The sequence below is a fragment of the Pan paniscus genome, chromosome 5 (assembly GCF_029289425.2).
Source record: "Pan paniscus chromosome 5, NHGRI_mPanPan1-v2.0_pri, whole genome shotgun sequence".
Lineage (NCBI taxonomy): Eukaryota > Metazoa > Chordata > Mammalia > Primates > Hominidae > Pan > Pan paniscus.
The window spans coordinates 176,899,456-176,918,273 of NC_073254.2; the positions used below are offsets into that span (position 1 = coordinate 176,899,456).

The 18,818-nt window shown below is 42.3% G+C and overlaps 1 protein-coding gene across 11 annotated transcripts in view; it reads left to right on the plus strand.

Annotated features, from left to right (window-relative positions):
• ARID1B (AT-rich interaction domain 1B) overlaps positions 1–18,818 on the plus strand; it is a 436,783-nt gene that overhangs the window by 111,559 nt on the left and 306,406 nt on the right. For all 11 annotated transcript variants that reach the window (XM_034963130.3, XM_034963134.3, XM_034963128.3 and 8 more), the window contains one exon: positions 15,563–15,712. In XM_034963130.3, coding sequence (XP_034819021.3) covers positions 15,563–15,712 — 150 coding nt within the window. The remainder of the gene's footprint in view (positions 1–15,562; positions 15,713–18,818) is intronic.

Here is an 18,818-nt window from a genome sequence, read left to right on the forward strand (position 1 = left end):
TTAAAACCTACACACGAACGAGTAATTTATATGCATTTATCATGCAAGTATACGGTCCCCAGGGTGGAAAGTGGCCTGCAGTGAATGGTCTCGCTCCTCCTGTTCCCCTACAAGGCTCCCCTTCCAAATTGGAAGATACCAGTTGCTTGTCTTTTTGTTGACTCTTTTAAAATTCTAGTCCTCTTCTGGTAAATCCTATTTTCTGTACCCTGCCCCCACCCCATAGTTATCTCAAAGAGAACAGTCTTTTCAATCAAGCATTCACTGCACATGTCCCAGTCATGCGGTTACAAAGTTGACATTGCAGCCTCAGCAAAGGTTATCTCTTTAAAATTTTCTGAAATTCCCCTTTGGCACATTCATTTTGGCAGCTGGGTTTATATAGGAAAGTGGTAAAGCTCTTGGCTCCTCTTTTTGTGCTTTATAAAAATAGAAATCTCTGGCCAGAAGGGCAGATAAGCAAGAAGCTCCTCTGTAATTCCCATCACTTCTGCTTCCCGAGTGTTTTCTGTTTTACACTGTAGTAAATGGTGTCCTCACCATGTGCTTGTGGACCAAGTGGGTGGTTTTTAGAAACACGAACATACTGTAGCCTGACACTTATTTTAAAGTCTTATTAGAAAACCCTGCTGTTCTAACATGTGTGTGAAGTACTGTTAGACTGTGTTGACTTTTGATTTTGTAATCCTTTTGCATTAAAAACAATGGAAAATCTCAAAGATGACATTCACGGATTCAAAATTACCAGTTACAGTCTGGGCAATAATATAACAAGAAAGAGGGAAAATCCAAATTGCTTTGTAGTGAGATGTACTCATTACTAAATAAATGATACCACGAGTGTGCTTTCCTGGGACAGCATTTTTGGGATGGAAACAACCAAATCCCCGTGAGGCAAGGCAGCTCAGGCCTTTTTATTTTCTAGGAAAGTGTTGCTTCTGTGAGCAGAATTGACCCGTTCGTTACTATAGATTACCTCCTGAGCCCTTCATTTCTTTCCACGTATCCTATGACCTTCACAGGAATAGAGTTTTACGAAGTCATGTTGATGCATTTCCATAGTTATGAGTCTCGCATTTAAAAATGACTGTATATTTGGTATGGAAAATACTTATTTTTTAATTTTGTTTTTAAATGCAAATATTGATACCCTAGGTGTCAAAGCTTCCACATTAAAAGTGAGTGTGGCTCTTTTTACTGTTAAAAATTCTTTCCTGTTTTATATTACTATATCAATAAGGCACACAAGCTTATAGGTGAGTTTTTCACCGCTGTGACAGTTTAGGAAAGACCACATTTTAAAATGCCAGCTCTGTTTTCTTCAAGAATAGGCAGTATGAATTATTTAACTCTTAGGCAACCCTCCTACCACACCAAGTTTATATACACTGGAAATATGCTATTTTTTAAGCTATTTTAGAATAAGATTTGTCATCCCTTGTATTAAACACATGCTCTTCTCTCAGAAGCTGCAGATTTTTTCCTGTTGTTCTTCTATTTTGTCAAAAAACACACTGTAGACTTTATAGATCTGTGGTATCGAATACTCTCGATTGGATCCTCAGGAAGAAAGTGTTTTAAAGTGTGTAATTAGGGCACTTGAGCATAAAACTACAATTATACACTTGCGTGTTAATTTTGTGTACAGTAAGACTTTAGTTCAACACTGGTTGTAAATGAGAGGAAGCATTTGACTGCCAGTGAATGCCTGCATTTTATGAATACTTGAATAAAATCTCCTCTAATTGGCTGACCTGGAAAGAAAGGGGAAAACATCTGTAGTTCAGTGGGAGAGGAGAATACAAAATGTGTACTAGAGATTTCCTTTTCCAGGTACCTCGAAAAGTGATCTCACTCTTGTGTACAGCCGTGTTTGCTGTGCCTTCGGGATCGTTTGTGCTATTCTAGCTGCTGTTTCACAATAAAGGCGAACAGGGTGAAAGCAGTTTAGATAGGCAAAGGAAAAGAATCAAGGGACAGACTGGCGTGGACAGTAGTTGGCAAGGAATTTTTGATATGGTTAAAAAAAAGGCTTTGGGCTGATATAATTGACTTGCGTTGGTTGACTATATATTTGTTAATCAAATTCTGTGTACAAGAGTTAGGCGACACTCCTTGAAGCGTGAAGGAGTTAATTTTATGAAAACTAAAGGATGTACCACTTTGCAAAGTGGATAATAATGTGGCAGAGCTTGTCACCCTAAAGAGATAGCCTGGACTGGAAATATAAATTAATTTAAGAAGTGTATAAATAAATTCATGGATAATAGATTCATAATGGTTATTAAGAGGAAATAAAGGCTGTTCAGGACATATCCCTGACTTCTGGAAATTGAGGTCATGAGAGGCACTACCATTTAGTTCCCACAGCTATATAGAATATTCACTCCGCAGAACATTGGTCTGACCTACTATTCACTTCAGCTGTGATTTGCTAAATATAGAGTAGTTGAACTTAGAATAAGCAGTGAAATCTTGTAGGCAATTAATAATTGTAAAGAAATCCAAGAGGGATTGTATGTGTATGTCTTTATAATCTTATATCGTGTGTACCCTTCTAAGTTTTACAAAAAATTTGTCACGAAAAAGACTTGTTACTGATAAAAAATGGAACTTTTCAATGTTTCCCAAATCAAAAAAGGTAAATCTATTTTATCCTATGATTTTTTTTTAAATTTCTAAGCTAATGGGGAGGGTTAAATTATTCCAGATTTGTTGGTTTCAGAAAACCTGTTAAAAACTGGCAATGTTTATGGCCCAGAAGTTACCTGTTAGGAAGGAACCAGGGCCCAGGCCAGAACGTACTGGACTTCAGAGCAATGTGAGAGCCATGGACCCAGTTTGTGGGTGTGGGTGGTCAGCTAGCCCATTCTGCAGTGTGAGACACTGCCTGACCCTTTTGTATACTTTGCCAACTTCTTTCTCATCCCGGGTCATCTTTTTCCTGTTAGGCAAGAGAAGCCAGATAGAATTGGAAGGAACTTAGCTTTAGTATACAGTGCATACAGTAAGTGCTCAATATACATTTGTTGACTATTTCTCATTTTTCAAGGGTGAAAGGTGAATTTCAGGAAATTGTGGAGTTCTTGTTGTTGTTGTTGTTTGTTTTTTCCTTAGACAAACCTAAGAACAAGATTTATTTTTCTTCTTAAAATAAGAAAGTGGGGAGGAAAAGGCACCTAAGTTGTTTAGGAGTCTCATTTGGGAACTTAGCTTAAGGGACTGTGGAATGTTGAGCAGTTGTAAGATCTTGACCTTGTAAACTTTATTTATTACCTTCTAGCACATTATTTTTGACTGGACATGTTGACATAATAAAATTTCCTTGTGCAATTGGTTCAACCACGCATCAGCTTAGCATCTGAATTCCTTGCTGTGGGGAATTTTCAGTCTGTCTCTTATGCATGAAAAATGGTGTTTGATCTTTCTGTGAAATCAGGAGCCAGCAGGATTTGCCACATGTGAATGGAGCTGCTGTGGACTTTAGATTTTTCTTCTGCTTTTTGCTTTCCCATTTTGTAGAATTTACCTGGAGGGGTTCAAATCTGTGATGAAAAACAAACACATAAAAATTAAGGAGCTTTCTTCTGTTTAAGATAAATTGTTATAATATACTTTTTGATAACTCTTAGAAAGACAGCAGCAGTAAATAATCCTAAATAAATTTCATTTTGTTCTAGATTCATGAAAAACAGAGTTGGTTTAAGGAGTGATTTTGGTATATATTCTTTGAGGCTGTTAATTCTTTATACCTATACCACAAACAGATTCTCACATTCAAAAATAACATTATACTACATATGGTTTTGTAGCCTGCTATCTTTAAACCTCAACTCAATAATATATGGACAGAACTTTTTGTTATTAAATATAGTGTAAAATGAGGATTGTTATTTTTAATGGCTCTATAGTATTTTATTGAATCCTCACCTCTGCTTTTTTTTTTTTCCCCCCTCAAACCAGTTCCCTGTTGACGGACATTTAAACATTTAGGCTGTTCCCCTATTTTTGAGTGGAGCAGCAATGAACTCCTTGCTACACATATCTTTGCATACTTGTTTCATACTTTTTCTTTTTCTTTTCTGTTTTTTTTTTTTTTTTTTTGAGATGGAGTCTCACACTTTCCCCCGGGCTGGAGTACAATGGCGCAATTTCGGCTCACTGCAGTCTCTGCCTCTCCGGTTCAAGCGATTCTCCTGCCTCACTCTCCTGAGTAGCTGGGACTACAGGTGTGCATCACCACACCCAGCTAATTTTCTTTTTTTTTTGTATTTTTAGTAGTGACGGGGTTTCACCATGTTGGCCAGGATGGTCTCTATCTCTTGACCTCGGGATCCAGCCACCTCGGCCTCCCAAAGTGACAGGCGTGAGCCACCACACCCGGCCTCATGCTTTTTCTTTTTTTTTCTTTTTTATTGATCATTCTTGGGTGTTTCTCGCAGAGGGGGATTTGGCAGGGTCACAGGACAATAGTGGAGGGAAGGTCAGCAGATAAACAAGTGAACAAAGTTCTCTGGTTTTCCTAGGCAGAGGACCCTGCGGCCTTCCGCAGTGTTTGTGTCCCTGGGTACTTGAGATTAGGGAGTGGTGATGACTCTTAACGAACATGCTGCCTTCAAGCATCTGTTTAACAAAGCACATCTTGCACCGCCCTTAATCCATTCAACCCTGAGTGGATACAGCACATGTTTCAGAGAGCACAGGGTTGGGGGTAAGGTCACAGATCAACAGGATCCCAAGGCAGAAGAATTTTTCTTAGTACAGAACAAAATGAAAAGTCTCCCATGTCTACCTCTTTCTACACAGACACGGCAACCATCCGGTTTCTCAATCTTTTCCCCACCTTTCCCCCCTTTCTATTCCACAAAACCGCCATTGTCTTCATGGCCCGTTCTCAATGAGCTGTTGAGTACACCTCCCAGATGGGGTGGTGGCCGGGCAGAGGAGCTCCTCACTTCCCAGTAGGGGCGGCCGGGCAGAGGCGCCCCTCACTTCCCCGACGGGGCGGCTGGCCCGGTGGGGGGCTGACCCCCCCACCTCTCTCCCGGACGGGGCGGCTGGCCGGGCAGAGGGGCTCCTCACTTCCCCGTAGGGGCGGCCGGGAAGAGGCGCCCCTCACCTCCCGGACAGGGCGGCTGGCCGGGCGGGGGGCTGATCCCCCCACCTCCCTCCCGGACGGGGCGGCTGGCCGGGCGGGGGGCTGACCCCCCCACCTCCCTCCCGGACGGGGCGGCTGGCCGGGTGGGGGGCTGACCCCCCCACCTCCCTCCCGGACGGGGCGGCTGGCCGGGCGGGGAGCTGACCCCCCCCACCTCCCTCCCGGACGGGGCGGCTGGCCGGGCGGGGGGCTGACCCCCCCACCTCCCTCCCAGACAGAGCGGCTGGCTGGGCAGAGGGGCTCCTCACTTCCCAGTAGGGGCGGCCGGGCAGAGGCGCCCCTCACCTCCCGGACGGGGCGGCTGGCCGGGCGGGGGGCTGACTCCCCCCCCACCTCCCTCCCGGACAGGGCGGCTGGCCGGGCAGAGGGGCTCCTCACTTCCCAGTAGGGGCGGCCGGGCAGAGGCGCCCCTCACTTCCCCGACGGGGCGGCTGGCCCGGTGGGGGGCTGACCCCCCCACCTCTCTCCCGGACGGGGCGGCTGGCCGGGCAGAGGGGCTCCTCACTTCCCCGTAGGGGCGGCCGGGAAGAGGCGCCCCTCACCTCCCGGACAGGGCGGCTGGCCGGGCGGGGGGCTGATCCCCCCACCTCCCTCCCGGACGGGGCGGCTGGCCGGGCGGGGGGCTGACCCCCCCACCTCCCTCCCGGACGGGGCGGCTGGCCGGGTGGGGGGCTGACCCCCCCACCTCCCTCCCGGACGGGGCGGCTGGCCGGGCGGGGAGCTGACCCCCCCCACCTCCCTCCCGGACGGGGCGGCTGGCCGGGCGGGGGGCTGACCCCCCCACCTCCCTCCCAGACAGAGCGGCTGGCTGGGCAGAGGGGCTCCTCACTTCCCAGTAGGGGCGGCCGGGCAGAGGCGCCCCTCACCTCCCGGACGGGGCGGCTGGCCAGGCGGGGGGCTAACCCCCCCACCTCCCTCCCGGACGGGGCGGCTGGCCGGGCGGGGGGCTGACCCCCCCACCTCCCTCCCAGACAGAGCGGCTGGCCGGGCAGAGGGGCTCCTCACTTCCCAGTAGGGGCGGCCGGGCAGAGGCGCCCCCCACCTCCTGGACAGGGCGGCTGGCCGGGCGGGGGGCTGATCCCCCCACCTCCCTCCCGGATGGGGCGGCTGGCCAGGCGGGGGGCTGATCCCCCCACCTCCCTCCCGGACGGGGCGGCTGTACTTTTTCTTAAGATAAATTCCTAAAGTAGAATTTTGGGTTAAAAGAACGTTGTTTCTATACATATTATGACTTGCCTTACATATTTTACTTTGTATATTCGCCATGATTATTTCAGTTTGCCCTGTTGCTCTGTAATATTTTGGATTATGTAAAATGAAAACAAAAACTCACTGATAAGCATCTAGGATCAGTCATTAATTATAAAACAAAATTTACATCTAGGTCTAAAGGCAAGAAAGATTTAAGCATAAATGTGTTAAAATGTGTGTTATAGAATGATAAAAATGGAGACGAACAGTTTAGACTTCTGTATTAAGTGTATATACATATGCCACCAATATTTTAAAGCTATTATTTATATCCATTAAAATGCCTAAATCTTAAGCATGCAATTCAGTGAGTTTTGACAATTACATACGTCTAGGATACCACTATCCTAATTAGACTATTTCCGTCACTCCTAGAAAATTCCCTCATGTCTCTTTCCAGCCAGGCCCCATATCCCACAATCATTGTTATGATTTCTGTCACAATAAGTTGATTTTGCCTGATTTTGAATTTCATGCAAACAGACCATACGGTGTGTTGAGAATGTATACATTTAATTAGTTCTTTTCAAAAAATAGTTCTTGATGGATGTGTAAATACCAAACTGTACTTCTTAAAACAGAAAGATCCAAAGCTGATGTGAAAATTGTATAGAATAAAAACAATAAGTCTTTCAAAAGAATAAAATTGGACCCTTTGCCTTAGACTATATATAACAATTACCTCATAATCTATCATAGACCTAAGTGTCTAAGAGCTTAAACAAAGCTATAAAACTCTTTTTTTTTCTTTCTTCTTCCTTTTTTTTTTTTTTTTTTTTTTTTGAGATGGAGTCTTGCTCTGTCACCCAGGCTGGAGTGCAGTGGTGCAATCTTGGCTCACTGCAACCTCCGCCTCCTGGGTTCATGTGATTCTCCTGCCTTAGCCTCCTGAGCAGCTGGGATCACAGGCACTCATCACCACATCTGGCTGATTTTTGTATTTTCACCACATTGGCCAGGCTGGTCTCGAACTCCTGACCTCAAATGATCCACTCGCCTCGGCCGTCCGAAGTGCTGGGATTACAGGTGTGAGCCACTGTACCTGGCTATAAAACTCTTAAAAGAAAACAGAGGAAAAGTTTGGCACTGGATTTGGTAATTATTCCTTGGATATGACACCAAAAGCATAGGCAACAAAAGAAAGGACAGACAAATTGGAGTACGTCAAAGTTTTAAAAACTTTTGAGCATCAAAGGAGACTATCGAGAGAGTGAAAAGGTATAAGCCACAGAATAGGAGAAAATATTTGCAAATCATATATCTGATAGGGGATTAATATCTATATAAAACACTCCTATCAACAGCAAAACAAATAACCTAATTAAAAAAAATGGCAAAGGACTTGAATAAACATTTTTCCAAAGAAGATATATACATGGCCAATAAGCACATGAAAAGGTACTCAACAGCACTGATCATTAGAGAAATGCAAATTTCACAATGAGTATGTTATCACTTCACACCCAGTATTAGTACAGCTGATATTTAATATTAAGAAAAACCCAGAAAATACCAAGTGTTGTCAAGGATATGGAGAAATTGGAAGCGTTGCGTCCTGTTGGTGGGAATGTGAAATGGTGCAGCCACTGTGAGAAGCAGTATGATAGTTCACAAAAAATTATACATAGAATTACCATATACTCCAGCAGTCCCACTTCTCGGAATGTACCCCAAGACGTAAAAGCAACAATTCGACCAGATATTTGTAAACCCCTATTCAGAGCAGCATTTTTCACAATACTCAAAAGTTGGAAACAGCCGAGTGTTTATCCATGGGTGAGTGGATAAACAGTTATGCTGTATACATTCCGTGGCCTTAAAACGGAATGAAACATGATACACACCACAACATGGATGAACCTTGAATACATTATGCTAACTCAGACACAAAATAAGCCAGACACAAAGGAACAAATATTGTGTGATTCTGCCTATGTGAGATAGCAAGACTAACCAAATTCATAGAGTCAGAAAGTGTAATGGTGCTTGCCGGGGGTTGGGATGGGGGCCGGGGGGTTGGGATGGGGGCCAGGGGGTTGGGATGGGGGTCGGGGGTTGGGATGGGGGCTAGGGGTTGGGATGGGGAACAGAATGTGGGGTTGGGATGGGGGACCGCGGGTTGGGATGGGGGCCGGGGGTTGGGATGGGGAACAGAATGTGGGGTTGGGATGGGGAACAGAATGTGGGGTTGTTATTTCCAGGGCACAGAGTTTCCATTTGGGATGATGAAATCCTATAAAAGGATGATGGTGATGGTTGGCCAACAGTGTGAATGTACTTATGCATCATTGAACTGTATACTTCAAATGGTTAAAATGGTCAATTGTGTGTATATTTTAGCACAATTAAAAAAGGTCTTTAGACACCGAAGATAAGGAGAAAGGTGCTCATTCTTTTACATAGCAAAATAGTAGCATGTTAGAATTCAGTAGTGGGGAGTTTTCACCACACTTGAATATGTCTCTGATAAGTTTAGGACAATGCCAAGTATTTCTTTTGTTCATAGATTCTTTTCCTCCAAAAGGAGGAACAAACTGATAATGTAAGTAGATTGAGCTATTCAGAGACACCAGGTCTATGATAGAAACTGGGGCGTGTTTTAGTATCATAACTTCAAAGCTCACATCAAGGAGGTTCTAATATCTGTTCCAGTGTTTTTCTGTGCTTTCCTAGAGATAGAACTGGACTGGACTATAGTTTAGCTCAAGGCAGCAGCTCTTAACGTTTCCATTGACTGTGGTGTGTGATTTCTATACGTATTTCAGGAGGTTCAATCAACAGACATTCACCGAGCTCTTAGTACTGGACAGGCATGCGGAATACAGTGATGAACTAAACTAGCAAGGGCCTGTCCTGTGCAGTGGACTGTCCAGTGGTGTGGTGGTGTTCAGTGGTCAAATGAGTTTGAGAAATCTTGGATGTAAAGGTGGACAAGTTTCCAAACTTTTTAAAGGATTTCACAGATCCTTTAATGTGATGATATGGTATGTTTTCTTTTTATAGTATATTGGTTTTTTAAACTTTTTTAAATTATAGAACTCATTTCTGTGTGATATTCTATAGAATTAGTGTCCCTTGTAGGACCCATAGGGAAATTAGTGACCCTTAGGGAAATGCTGGCATAAAGTTCTGTCTGTTAGAGGTTCACCAACCTACAGGACACTTGTTTCCCTTGGGAGGAGATCATAATGAAGGCTTCCTCCTAGTTCTGTGCTGAATGCCCTGATGGCTTGTGAGGAGAGGGACAGCCGCTCAGACACCAGAACTCAGAAGAGCTATGGCCTGGAGTGTCCTAGGTGAAAGGCCTGGGAAGTGATTGGAGCACCTGGTCTTGTAGTCAGGGACTTGGCCTTTGAGCTGAGTCTCTTTTCTCGGAAGGACACCTCCTGGGGTGTCCCCTCCTGCCTTGTGTGGGTGCTTGAGTTTCCCAGGGCCACCTCTTTTTGGGAGGATGTGGACTGGGGTGGAGGCAAAATCTTTATGGTAAAAGTGGAAAATTGTGAAATAATTTAGACATATAGAAAAGTACAGAAGCAAATAGACACACTTGTGTAATTACAGATACAGTATATACAGGTGTACACACACACACACACACACACACACATACACACAGTATATATAGGTATAAAAATAACATGTTACCCTATTTGCTTCACATCTTTCTTTTTATAAAGGAGCAAAGCATGGCTGAAGCCATGCCCCATAATCCCCAATTCTTTTCAATGCACGTTTCTATACTTTTGCTACATGTGTGTTTATAAACAGTATACACTAATATCTTACGTATTAAAATTTTATACAAATGATATGATACTGCATTAACTTTTTGTTGCTTTCTTTTTAAACTCAACATTGTAGTTTTTAGTTTTGTACCATTTTGATATGTGGTGTCTTACTCCTTTTTTTACTACTGTGTAGATTTAATTGTGTGCCTATAGCAAAGTTAACTTTTCCCATTTACCTTCTGTCTTAGAGTTAGATTTTGTCCTCTTCTGTCAATTGTAGTAGACAGGACTGCATTGAATATCCTTCCTGGAACATGTGTGTTTCATGGGTATATACTTAACAAGGCGCATGGCCGGGTCATGGGGTCAGTGTACCTTTAAACCTAGTAAGAAACTGGTCTCTAAACTTCTTTAGGCCGGGCTCAGTAGCTCATGCCTCTAATCCCACCAGTTTGGGAGCCCAAGGCAGGTGGATCACCTGAGGTCAGGAGTTCGAGACCAGCCTGACCAATATGATGAAACCCATCTCTACTAAAAATATATAAATTAGCTGGTCGTGGTGGCCCGCTCCTGTAATCCCAGCTACTCAGGAGGCTGAGACAGGAGAATCGCCTGAACCCAGGAGGCAGAGGTTACAGTGAGCCGAGACCACACCACTGCACTCCAGCCTGGGCAACAAGAGCAAAACTGCGTCTCAAAAAAAAAAAAAAAAAAAAAAAAGACACAGTGGCTCACGCCTGTAATCTCAGTACTCTGGGAGGCCGAGGCAGGTGGATCACGAGGTCAAGAGATCGATACCATCCTGGCCTACATGGTGAAACCCCGTCTCTACTAAAAATACAAAAATTAGCCAGGAGTGGTGGCATGCACCTATAATCCCAGCTACTCAGGAGGCTGAGGCAGGAGAATCACTTGAACCTGGGAGGCGGAGGTTGCAGTGAGCTGAGATCGTGCCACTGCACTCCAGCCTGGCGACAGAGCGAGACTCCACCTCAAACAAAACAAAAACAAACTTCTTTAGAAGGAAAAAGGGGGAGAGGGTAACCTTTGATCATTTCACTAATTTTGGAGGATGAGCAAAAAGTTCAGGGTATGGTGAAATGAAAAATGAGTCCTGACCCTGCATATTTAACATGATACAGAAATGTGAAAGGTAGTACTTGCGTTCTTTATTGGGATAATTTTCTAAAATAAATATGTAAGTGAATCATTTTTAGCTATAAATTTTTTGTTGTTGTGTGTGTTCATGTCTTAAAGGTCTTCTTTATTTAGAAATGAGTGAAGCAAATTCTTCTTTTGCTGCTTCTTCTTCTTCTTCCTCTTCTTCTTCTTTTTCTTCTTCTTCTTCTTATTATTTGAAACAGAGTCTTGCCCTGTCGCCCAGGCTGGAGTGCACTGGAGCGATCTCAGCTCACTGTAACCGCCACCTCCCAGGTTCAAGCGATTTTCCTGCCTCAGCCTCCCTAGTAGCTGGGATTACAGGTGTGTGCCACCACGCTTGGCTAATTTTTGTATTTTTAGTAGAGACGGGGTTTTGTCATGTTGCCCAGGCTGGTTTGGAACTCCTGACCTCAGTTGATCTGCCTACCTTGGCCTCCCAAAGTGCTGGGATTATAAGCTTTAGCCACTGCACCCGGCCAGATTCTTATTTTTAAATAACAAATGGAAATGTTCTGATCTGAGGCATTTTTTTTGAGATCTCCATTTAGTTCAGTTTTGCAGGTTTAAAAAAATATATATATATAGTTAGAACTGTGTTCGAGGCAAAGCATACACTGGACAGTCAGGACTTCCATGGGCCAGCAGTTTTTGGCCAAGGACACCATGCTGTTGTTAGTGTACCATTCAGTGGCTGTAGATGAAGCTGAACACGTGTGTCAGATTTGGGTAGTTCAAGAGATTTCCATATTATAATGTGTTCCTTGATTCGTTAAAATTTTTCATATAATAATAGCTTGCTTAATAATCATTCAGCAGTACTTATCATTCAACAGATGTTTGTTGACGCTCAGATCCTTTTCCAGGAGCTTATATTCTAGTGATGAGGACAGATAGTAAACACGTGAACACGTAGTTAAGTGTTTCACTACATAACTAAATCAGTCTCCCCTGTGATAAGATCAGGTTGGTCAAGGCACGAGAATGACCATGGTTAGGGTTAGACTGGGGAGGGAGGGCCGCCCGAGCTACCAGTGCTCTATGTCCCCAGCTCCCAGCAACTGCTGACTAGCGCTCAGTAACTGTTGGTTGCATGTCACTTGCATGCAACCGTCTGGTTATATGAGTTATCCTGCATATGGTTAAGAATGAAACGACTTAAAAACTCTCAACAATCAGAATAGGGTTTGCAAAGCTTGGGACAGTGAAGCTTAGGTGCTTTGCTCACGCATCGGTCCTTTGGGCCCTCCTTGTGTGGGCAGTGTGTGTGGGTGTCTTGGTCCTCAGCATATTAGAAGCCTAACTGGGTTCAGGTGGGGATTGAGCTTGAGCGGTGAGCAGTGCCGGAATGCCCTGATGGCCTGTGAGGAGAGGGACAGCCGCCCAGACGCCAGAACTCAAAAGGAGCTGTGGTCTGCAGCATCCAGCAGAAGGCTCTGGGGCCTTCCATGTCCTTTGGGGCAGGCTGTTGATTTGTGTTTCATAATACTATTTAGTTTCAGAAGTCTGAACAGCATATAGTAGATCTTTCAAAGCCTTGCATCTGAATGCATTGACAAAAAAACAATAATGATCATTAAAGAATTAGATTTTAAGCAGGGTGCGGTGACTCACATCTGTAATCCCAGCACTTTGGGAGGCTGGGCGGATCACCTGAGGTCGGGAGTTTGAGACCAGCCTGACCAACATGGAGAAACCCTGTCTCTACTAAAAACACAAAATTAGCCGGGTGTGGTGGCTCATGACTGTAATCCCAGCTACTTGGATGGCTGAGGCAGGAGAATCGTTTGAACCCAGGAGGTGGAGGTTGTGGTGAGCCAAGATCGCGCCATTGCACTCCAGCTTGGGCAACAAGAGCAAAATTCTGTCTCAAACAAGCAAACAAAGAGTTAGACTTTAGCTTCAGTCAGCTGGGGTATTCTATCGAGGAATTGGTTTTTAAAGGTAACATTTAGGAAATAATATTTTACAGAGAGCACTACAACTTCTAGTTTAATAAGTCATAATGGCACCTGTATAGACTTGCTGGTGGGACTGGGCAGGGCATCTATATGACTTAGGAAGGCAGTCCTGTTTGACAGTTGGAGATGTAAGGCAGAGTCATGTGACTGACCGTATTCACACAACTCACGTGCAAAGGGAATTGGACTTAGAGTCCATGTATTTCGAACCCAAGGATTCTTTGGGTAAACTAGAGTTGAGCAATCCGTCCCGTCATGGCTCCCATTGAAGGACAGCTGACCGGGTCCAGTTGGTTGGCACTGGGCCCCAGGTCTCAGGGAGAGCCCCTCTGTGCTGTTACAGGTTTCCTCAGCCCAGGCTTACAGAAGGTGGGGTGCCAGCAAAGTTGGTCCTAAATGGATGAATGAGCCGTGTGTCTAAAAGGATAGCAAATTGGTTTTAATCGTGGAGGAGCATATTTGAGGGCACCCAGGTCTTGGTTTGCTCAGTCGTGTAGGTGGTTGCTCCAGTGAAGATTTCTGCTGCGCCCACCTATCCTCCTCGCCCCACACCCTGCACCCAAACTTCCTGGAGCTGGACTAGGTAGTAAAAAATTCTAGTCAGCTTGTGGCTGCTCTAGTGTTAGTAGGTTCTTGCAATCTGTCCTGTTGTTGTGTTGCTTAGAAAACAGCGCCCCCTCCCCAAACAACACTTCCATATTGTGTGTGAGGGCTTCTGTAACCAGAAAGTCAACATATTAAAGCGCAATTCATAGGGGAGTTGCTGGCTGTGTTGACTGAGCTTTACAGTCATTTTAACACTGGCAGAAGTGTTATCCTAACTGCTTTAAATCAAACTGCAAAGATGCTTGTGTGAAATATAGTATTAGATATCAAATCAAACATATGGGTGTTGAACGGAAGGATGTGTGTTGTAGTGGTATATGGTATTCTAGCATGTGGAGTTGTATTTTATGGAAATTCGTTGGCTTGGCTTATGGCAGGGACATACATTCATTATGAGATATCAAGCTGTAAAATAAATAAAAGCAAAAAATTCAACTGTGCTGTTAAATGGCTTGCAATGCAGACTTTTCTGCTCCAACAACTTAGGCTCTGTGTGATGAGAGGCACTGTGAGCCGTTATGGTCACATTTAATCTCATCCTCTTTGGTAGATCTTGAAAATAATCTGGATTGGATTGAAAGAAATATAGGAACTTTAACTTTTTCATTTTTTCCCCTTTTACCCCATTGTATATGTTAGGAATTACTGTGCTGATTTTTCTTAGAGGCTAAATGTTTTACTCTTTTCATCTTTTACCATTTCATCTTTTTCCTCATTTAGTATTTCTATAGTGGATTTGGGTTTTAAGTGTGTATCTGGCACTCATTAATTTCTTAAGTGTGTGTGCTTATGGGGCTCAAGTTCTTGAAGTTCTCCAGTGGACCATATTGTGGTATTAAACAAAACGACTTTGCCATTCTTGTCTCTAGAGTGCTTTTTGCTGTCCTGATATCTTGTTTTTCTTTTCCTTTCCTGCTCTCTCTTGAAATTACAGAAAAAGGCAATAGATTTCTCATTAAGAAAATATTCAAAAATACTATCCATGGTATATTTATTGCATGAGGAAGGATTTTCCTCTAAACAATGCTTTCAGGCATTTTTAGGCTGATGTAAATTAGAGATGGAGAAGATTGATTGAGGCCATTTTTGTCTATACCTCTGGTATTTGCACTGTAGTACACCTTGCTTTACATTGTTACCTGTTTTATCAACTAAGAAAATGCCATCCTTAGCAAAAATAGTAAATAAAATTGATAATTTAACTGGTATATATGTGCTGTAAATGCCATTGGTATATTCTGACTTTTTCATTCTGAACTTAGAAACAAACATACACAAGAAAGCACCCAAACCACAAGCCTTCTGTAAAGTTTAGTGAGTTAACTTGGACTGTTTGAGTTCATTTTTTCACTGTTGTGTGGGAATGGATTTCATATCATGCTTCTCCTTCTTAGTAGAGGCTATTCTTTAGTCTCAGTATTTAGCACTTCCTCCCCTCTCCATCTTTATGATATTATCAATAGTTTCTATCTGATAGAATATGATGGTTTTTAAAGGCAAAGCAGATTGCCTTTTGACTTCATTTATAGTATGTGAATAGAAAGCAGCGTGTTGATTTGTTTAAGGAAGAGAGGATTAAAAATACTGAGTTTAGTTGCTTAGCAGAGAACCCCCTTCATGTTGCTGAATTGAAACCATATTTGATTTCATTTAATTGCACATTTTGACTTTCTCATTTGCTTTGCTTGACTTTTTGACAGATGCCACCTCAGTATGGACAGCAAGGTGTGAGTGGTTACTGCCAGCAGGGCCAACAGCCATATTACAGCCAGCAGCCGCAGCCCCCGCACCTCCCACCCCAGGCGCAGTATCTGCCGTCCCAGTCCCAGCAGAGGTACCAGCCGCAGCAGGTGAGCACCGTTCACTGCCCCGCAGGGCCCTGTTTTCTCCACCAAGGCAGACCCGGCTCTGAATCATCTTCCTGTCCTTTATTAAAAATTATGTTCTGGTGGAAAAAAAATTAGTTTTGAGAGAATGCATAACTGGAACCTAATCTAACTCCATCTCTCCCTCCGTCTTTTCCCCTTTTGAGATTGGAGGGTGAGAAGAGTGACTGGTTTAATAGCTGCTTGCATTACTGGTTAGTGGCAGCAGAAAGTGTCAGTCATTGCTTGTTCCCTGTCATTTGTGTTCTGAACCTTTCAAGAAAGCACTCTTCCACTTTGTTAAGGCTTATTCAGGAGAAGGATTTTATCAATCATTTAATCCTTCTAGTTGGCACGTGCATGGTATTTTTATCTTGACCTTTGTTTTGTTTCGTTTTAATGGTAAGTGCTACTGTGTGAAAACATTGTTGCCTTTGACTGTGTTATTCTCTAAACTAGCTTATAAGTAGATATTCACTTCAGTTGCAATATATTAGAATACTAATTGGAATCATGTACTTTAAATATATCAAGCAGTTTCTAGTTTAAATTAGTCTCATTAAATACTCCTTTAGGTTACTGGGTTATATATTTCAGCTTACAGAATTGTAGAAAAATAGTATATATGTTATTTGATAAAATGATTCAGTTTCCTTATGTTTTAGAGACTGTCACTCATGAGTGACATGAAAAGGAGTAGTGAGTGAGGGACTCTTACTCTGAATCCAGATAAATGTTCGTAGCACATCCAATCATAAACATCAAAATATAATTTTCCATTTTAATACTGCCTTCCTTCTCTTTTGTGTGGTGGAGGTGGCAAAGAGAAGGTGAACACATGTAGCATCGACTTTTTCCTCTTTAAAGGACTTCTTTTGTGGCTTGACTAGATCGTGGATATTAAGCAAAATAAATAAATTTACGGAGCTAAATTTTAATCAATTTGGCTGGTTTCTTACATATTTTCTTGGGTTTGTTGGAGTCCCTTTCCGTATGACTTACTAGAGAATTCTAAAGAGAGTTTATGACTTTAAGCAAAACATGTTAAAACAACAGCTAGGATTCGAGACCCAGTACAATCTTGTTTTTACATACATGTATTTAAAAGCTTGAACCCGGGAGGCGGAGGTTGCAGTGAGCGGAGACCACGTCACTGCACTCCAGCCTTGCAACAGAGTGAGACTCTGTCTCAAAAAAAAAAAAAAAGTAACATCTGTGGGGTTTGTAGCAGTAGGAATGTACATCATTTCATAGTTACCTGGTCAAGTCTTTTATTAAAGTGTATGAAAATTTTAAAACACTTTAATATAATTTCTTTTTAGATGAGAGAGGCTGGTATCCGGAGTTTTGATAAAGTTATAACCTTTTTCAAGGGGCTTTCAGAGCCTTATTGCACTTATCTGTAGACACAGAGTGTTTTGTCATGTCATCAAAATTTAAGGACTCAATAGATAAATTATGTTACTCATTTGACTGTAGTGTGCTGAAATGAATCTCTGATCATAAAACTGATTTGATTAAGGATTCTAAATGCCTGTCATTTTCTTCAAGACCAAGCTCAAAATTTATTTCCTTTAAAAATTATTCACTGATGACTTCCAGCACATGGCAATTAGTTATTTAATATCTTTCATATTTAAATATTTAAAGCATACTACAAGTAAAATCTTATTTTAATGAATATTATTTTAATGTGCTTAGTTTCAGTCTGTCTTATACTTTGATTATTGCTATCATTTTATTGATTTGAATACAATAAATTATATGGTAAATACTCTATAACCATGGCTTTTTAAAGTAATTGTAATAATTTTTGTATATTCTGAATAAAACCAAACATTGCTCAAAATACATTGGAAATTTTTTCTTGGGTTTGTACTCCCTAGCTATAAAATGTCTGAGTTATATTCATTGTGGGGCAGAGAGGTGAAAGTTGGAGACATTTAAGTGGCCTCATCAGATGGTCTGGTTTGAGAGGAACAGTCCTGGATTTTAGGGAGTTGGATGGGAGATAGATTTGGAAAGTTTCTCAAAAAAGTGATAACTGGCATTATAGATATATTTAGCACCTCCAAAACCTAAGTAATCCCCCTAAATCTATCCTGAAACAAAGTAAAAATTACCATTAAAGTATTATCAAAATCAAGCTAAATCTTAATAACACTGAATTCATATACCTTTAAAAACTTAAGAAGCTCAACCATATTTAGTTTAACCAGCCAGTATTTCATAACGACCAGAACATTTCTTTATGCAGTCTTTCCTTTTGTTTTCAAATGTGGTTTATGTAATCTCTTGCTTTTGTATAAGGCAGTCAGTTAGCAAGTATTAGTAGTACTTGGTGTCTTGTTAATGCGATTGATACAGATGGTATAATTTTAGGGTTCCATCAAGATACCTCACTTTGTGTTTTCAATATTTTTCATATGTTTAATGTTTTGACTAATCAATACATTCATTGGTTTGAAAAAATAAAAAGTACAAGGAAGGGATTCCGAGAAAAGTCTCTTCCTGTCTTAGTTCCCTCTGCCCACGTCACCACCCCCGTTCTTGACTGGATAACCATTTATAGTTTATTGTATGTTTTTCTAGAGTTTCTTTATATCAAGAAGCACAATACCGTACTTTTATTTTTACCCTATTTTTACACAAATGATGGTATATATAGTATATACTGTATGCCTTCTTCCATATTGTTTTTTCTCATCCCCTTCTTTTACTCACTTAAATATATTTTCTAGAGATCTTTCCAAAGGAGCACATACAGCAATCCCTCATTCATTTTTATAGCTTCATTACATTGTATGGACATACCATGATATATTTAACCAGTTCTTTTTGATGGACATTTAGATTAGTTCTGGTTATTTGAATTGAAACAATGATGCCATGCTAAACTTTGTGTATGTGTCATTTCATAAGTGGGCAGTAATATCTGCAGGATGAATTCTGGAAGCCACAGTGTTGGGCAAAGGGTGTGTGCATCTGCATTCCCAGTGGGTATTGCAGGTTGTAGCCAATTCACACTCCCATCTGCACGTGAGAGGACTCTTCCTACATATGTGCCAGTAGCATGGCTTTACAGAGCTTC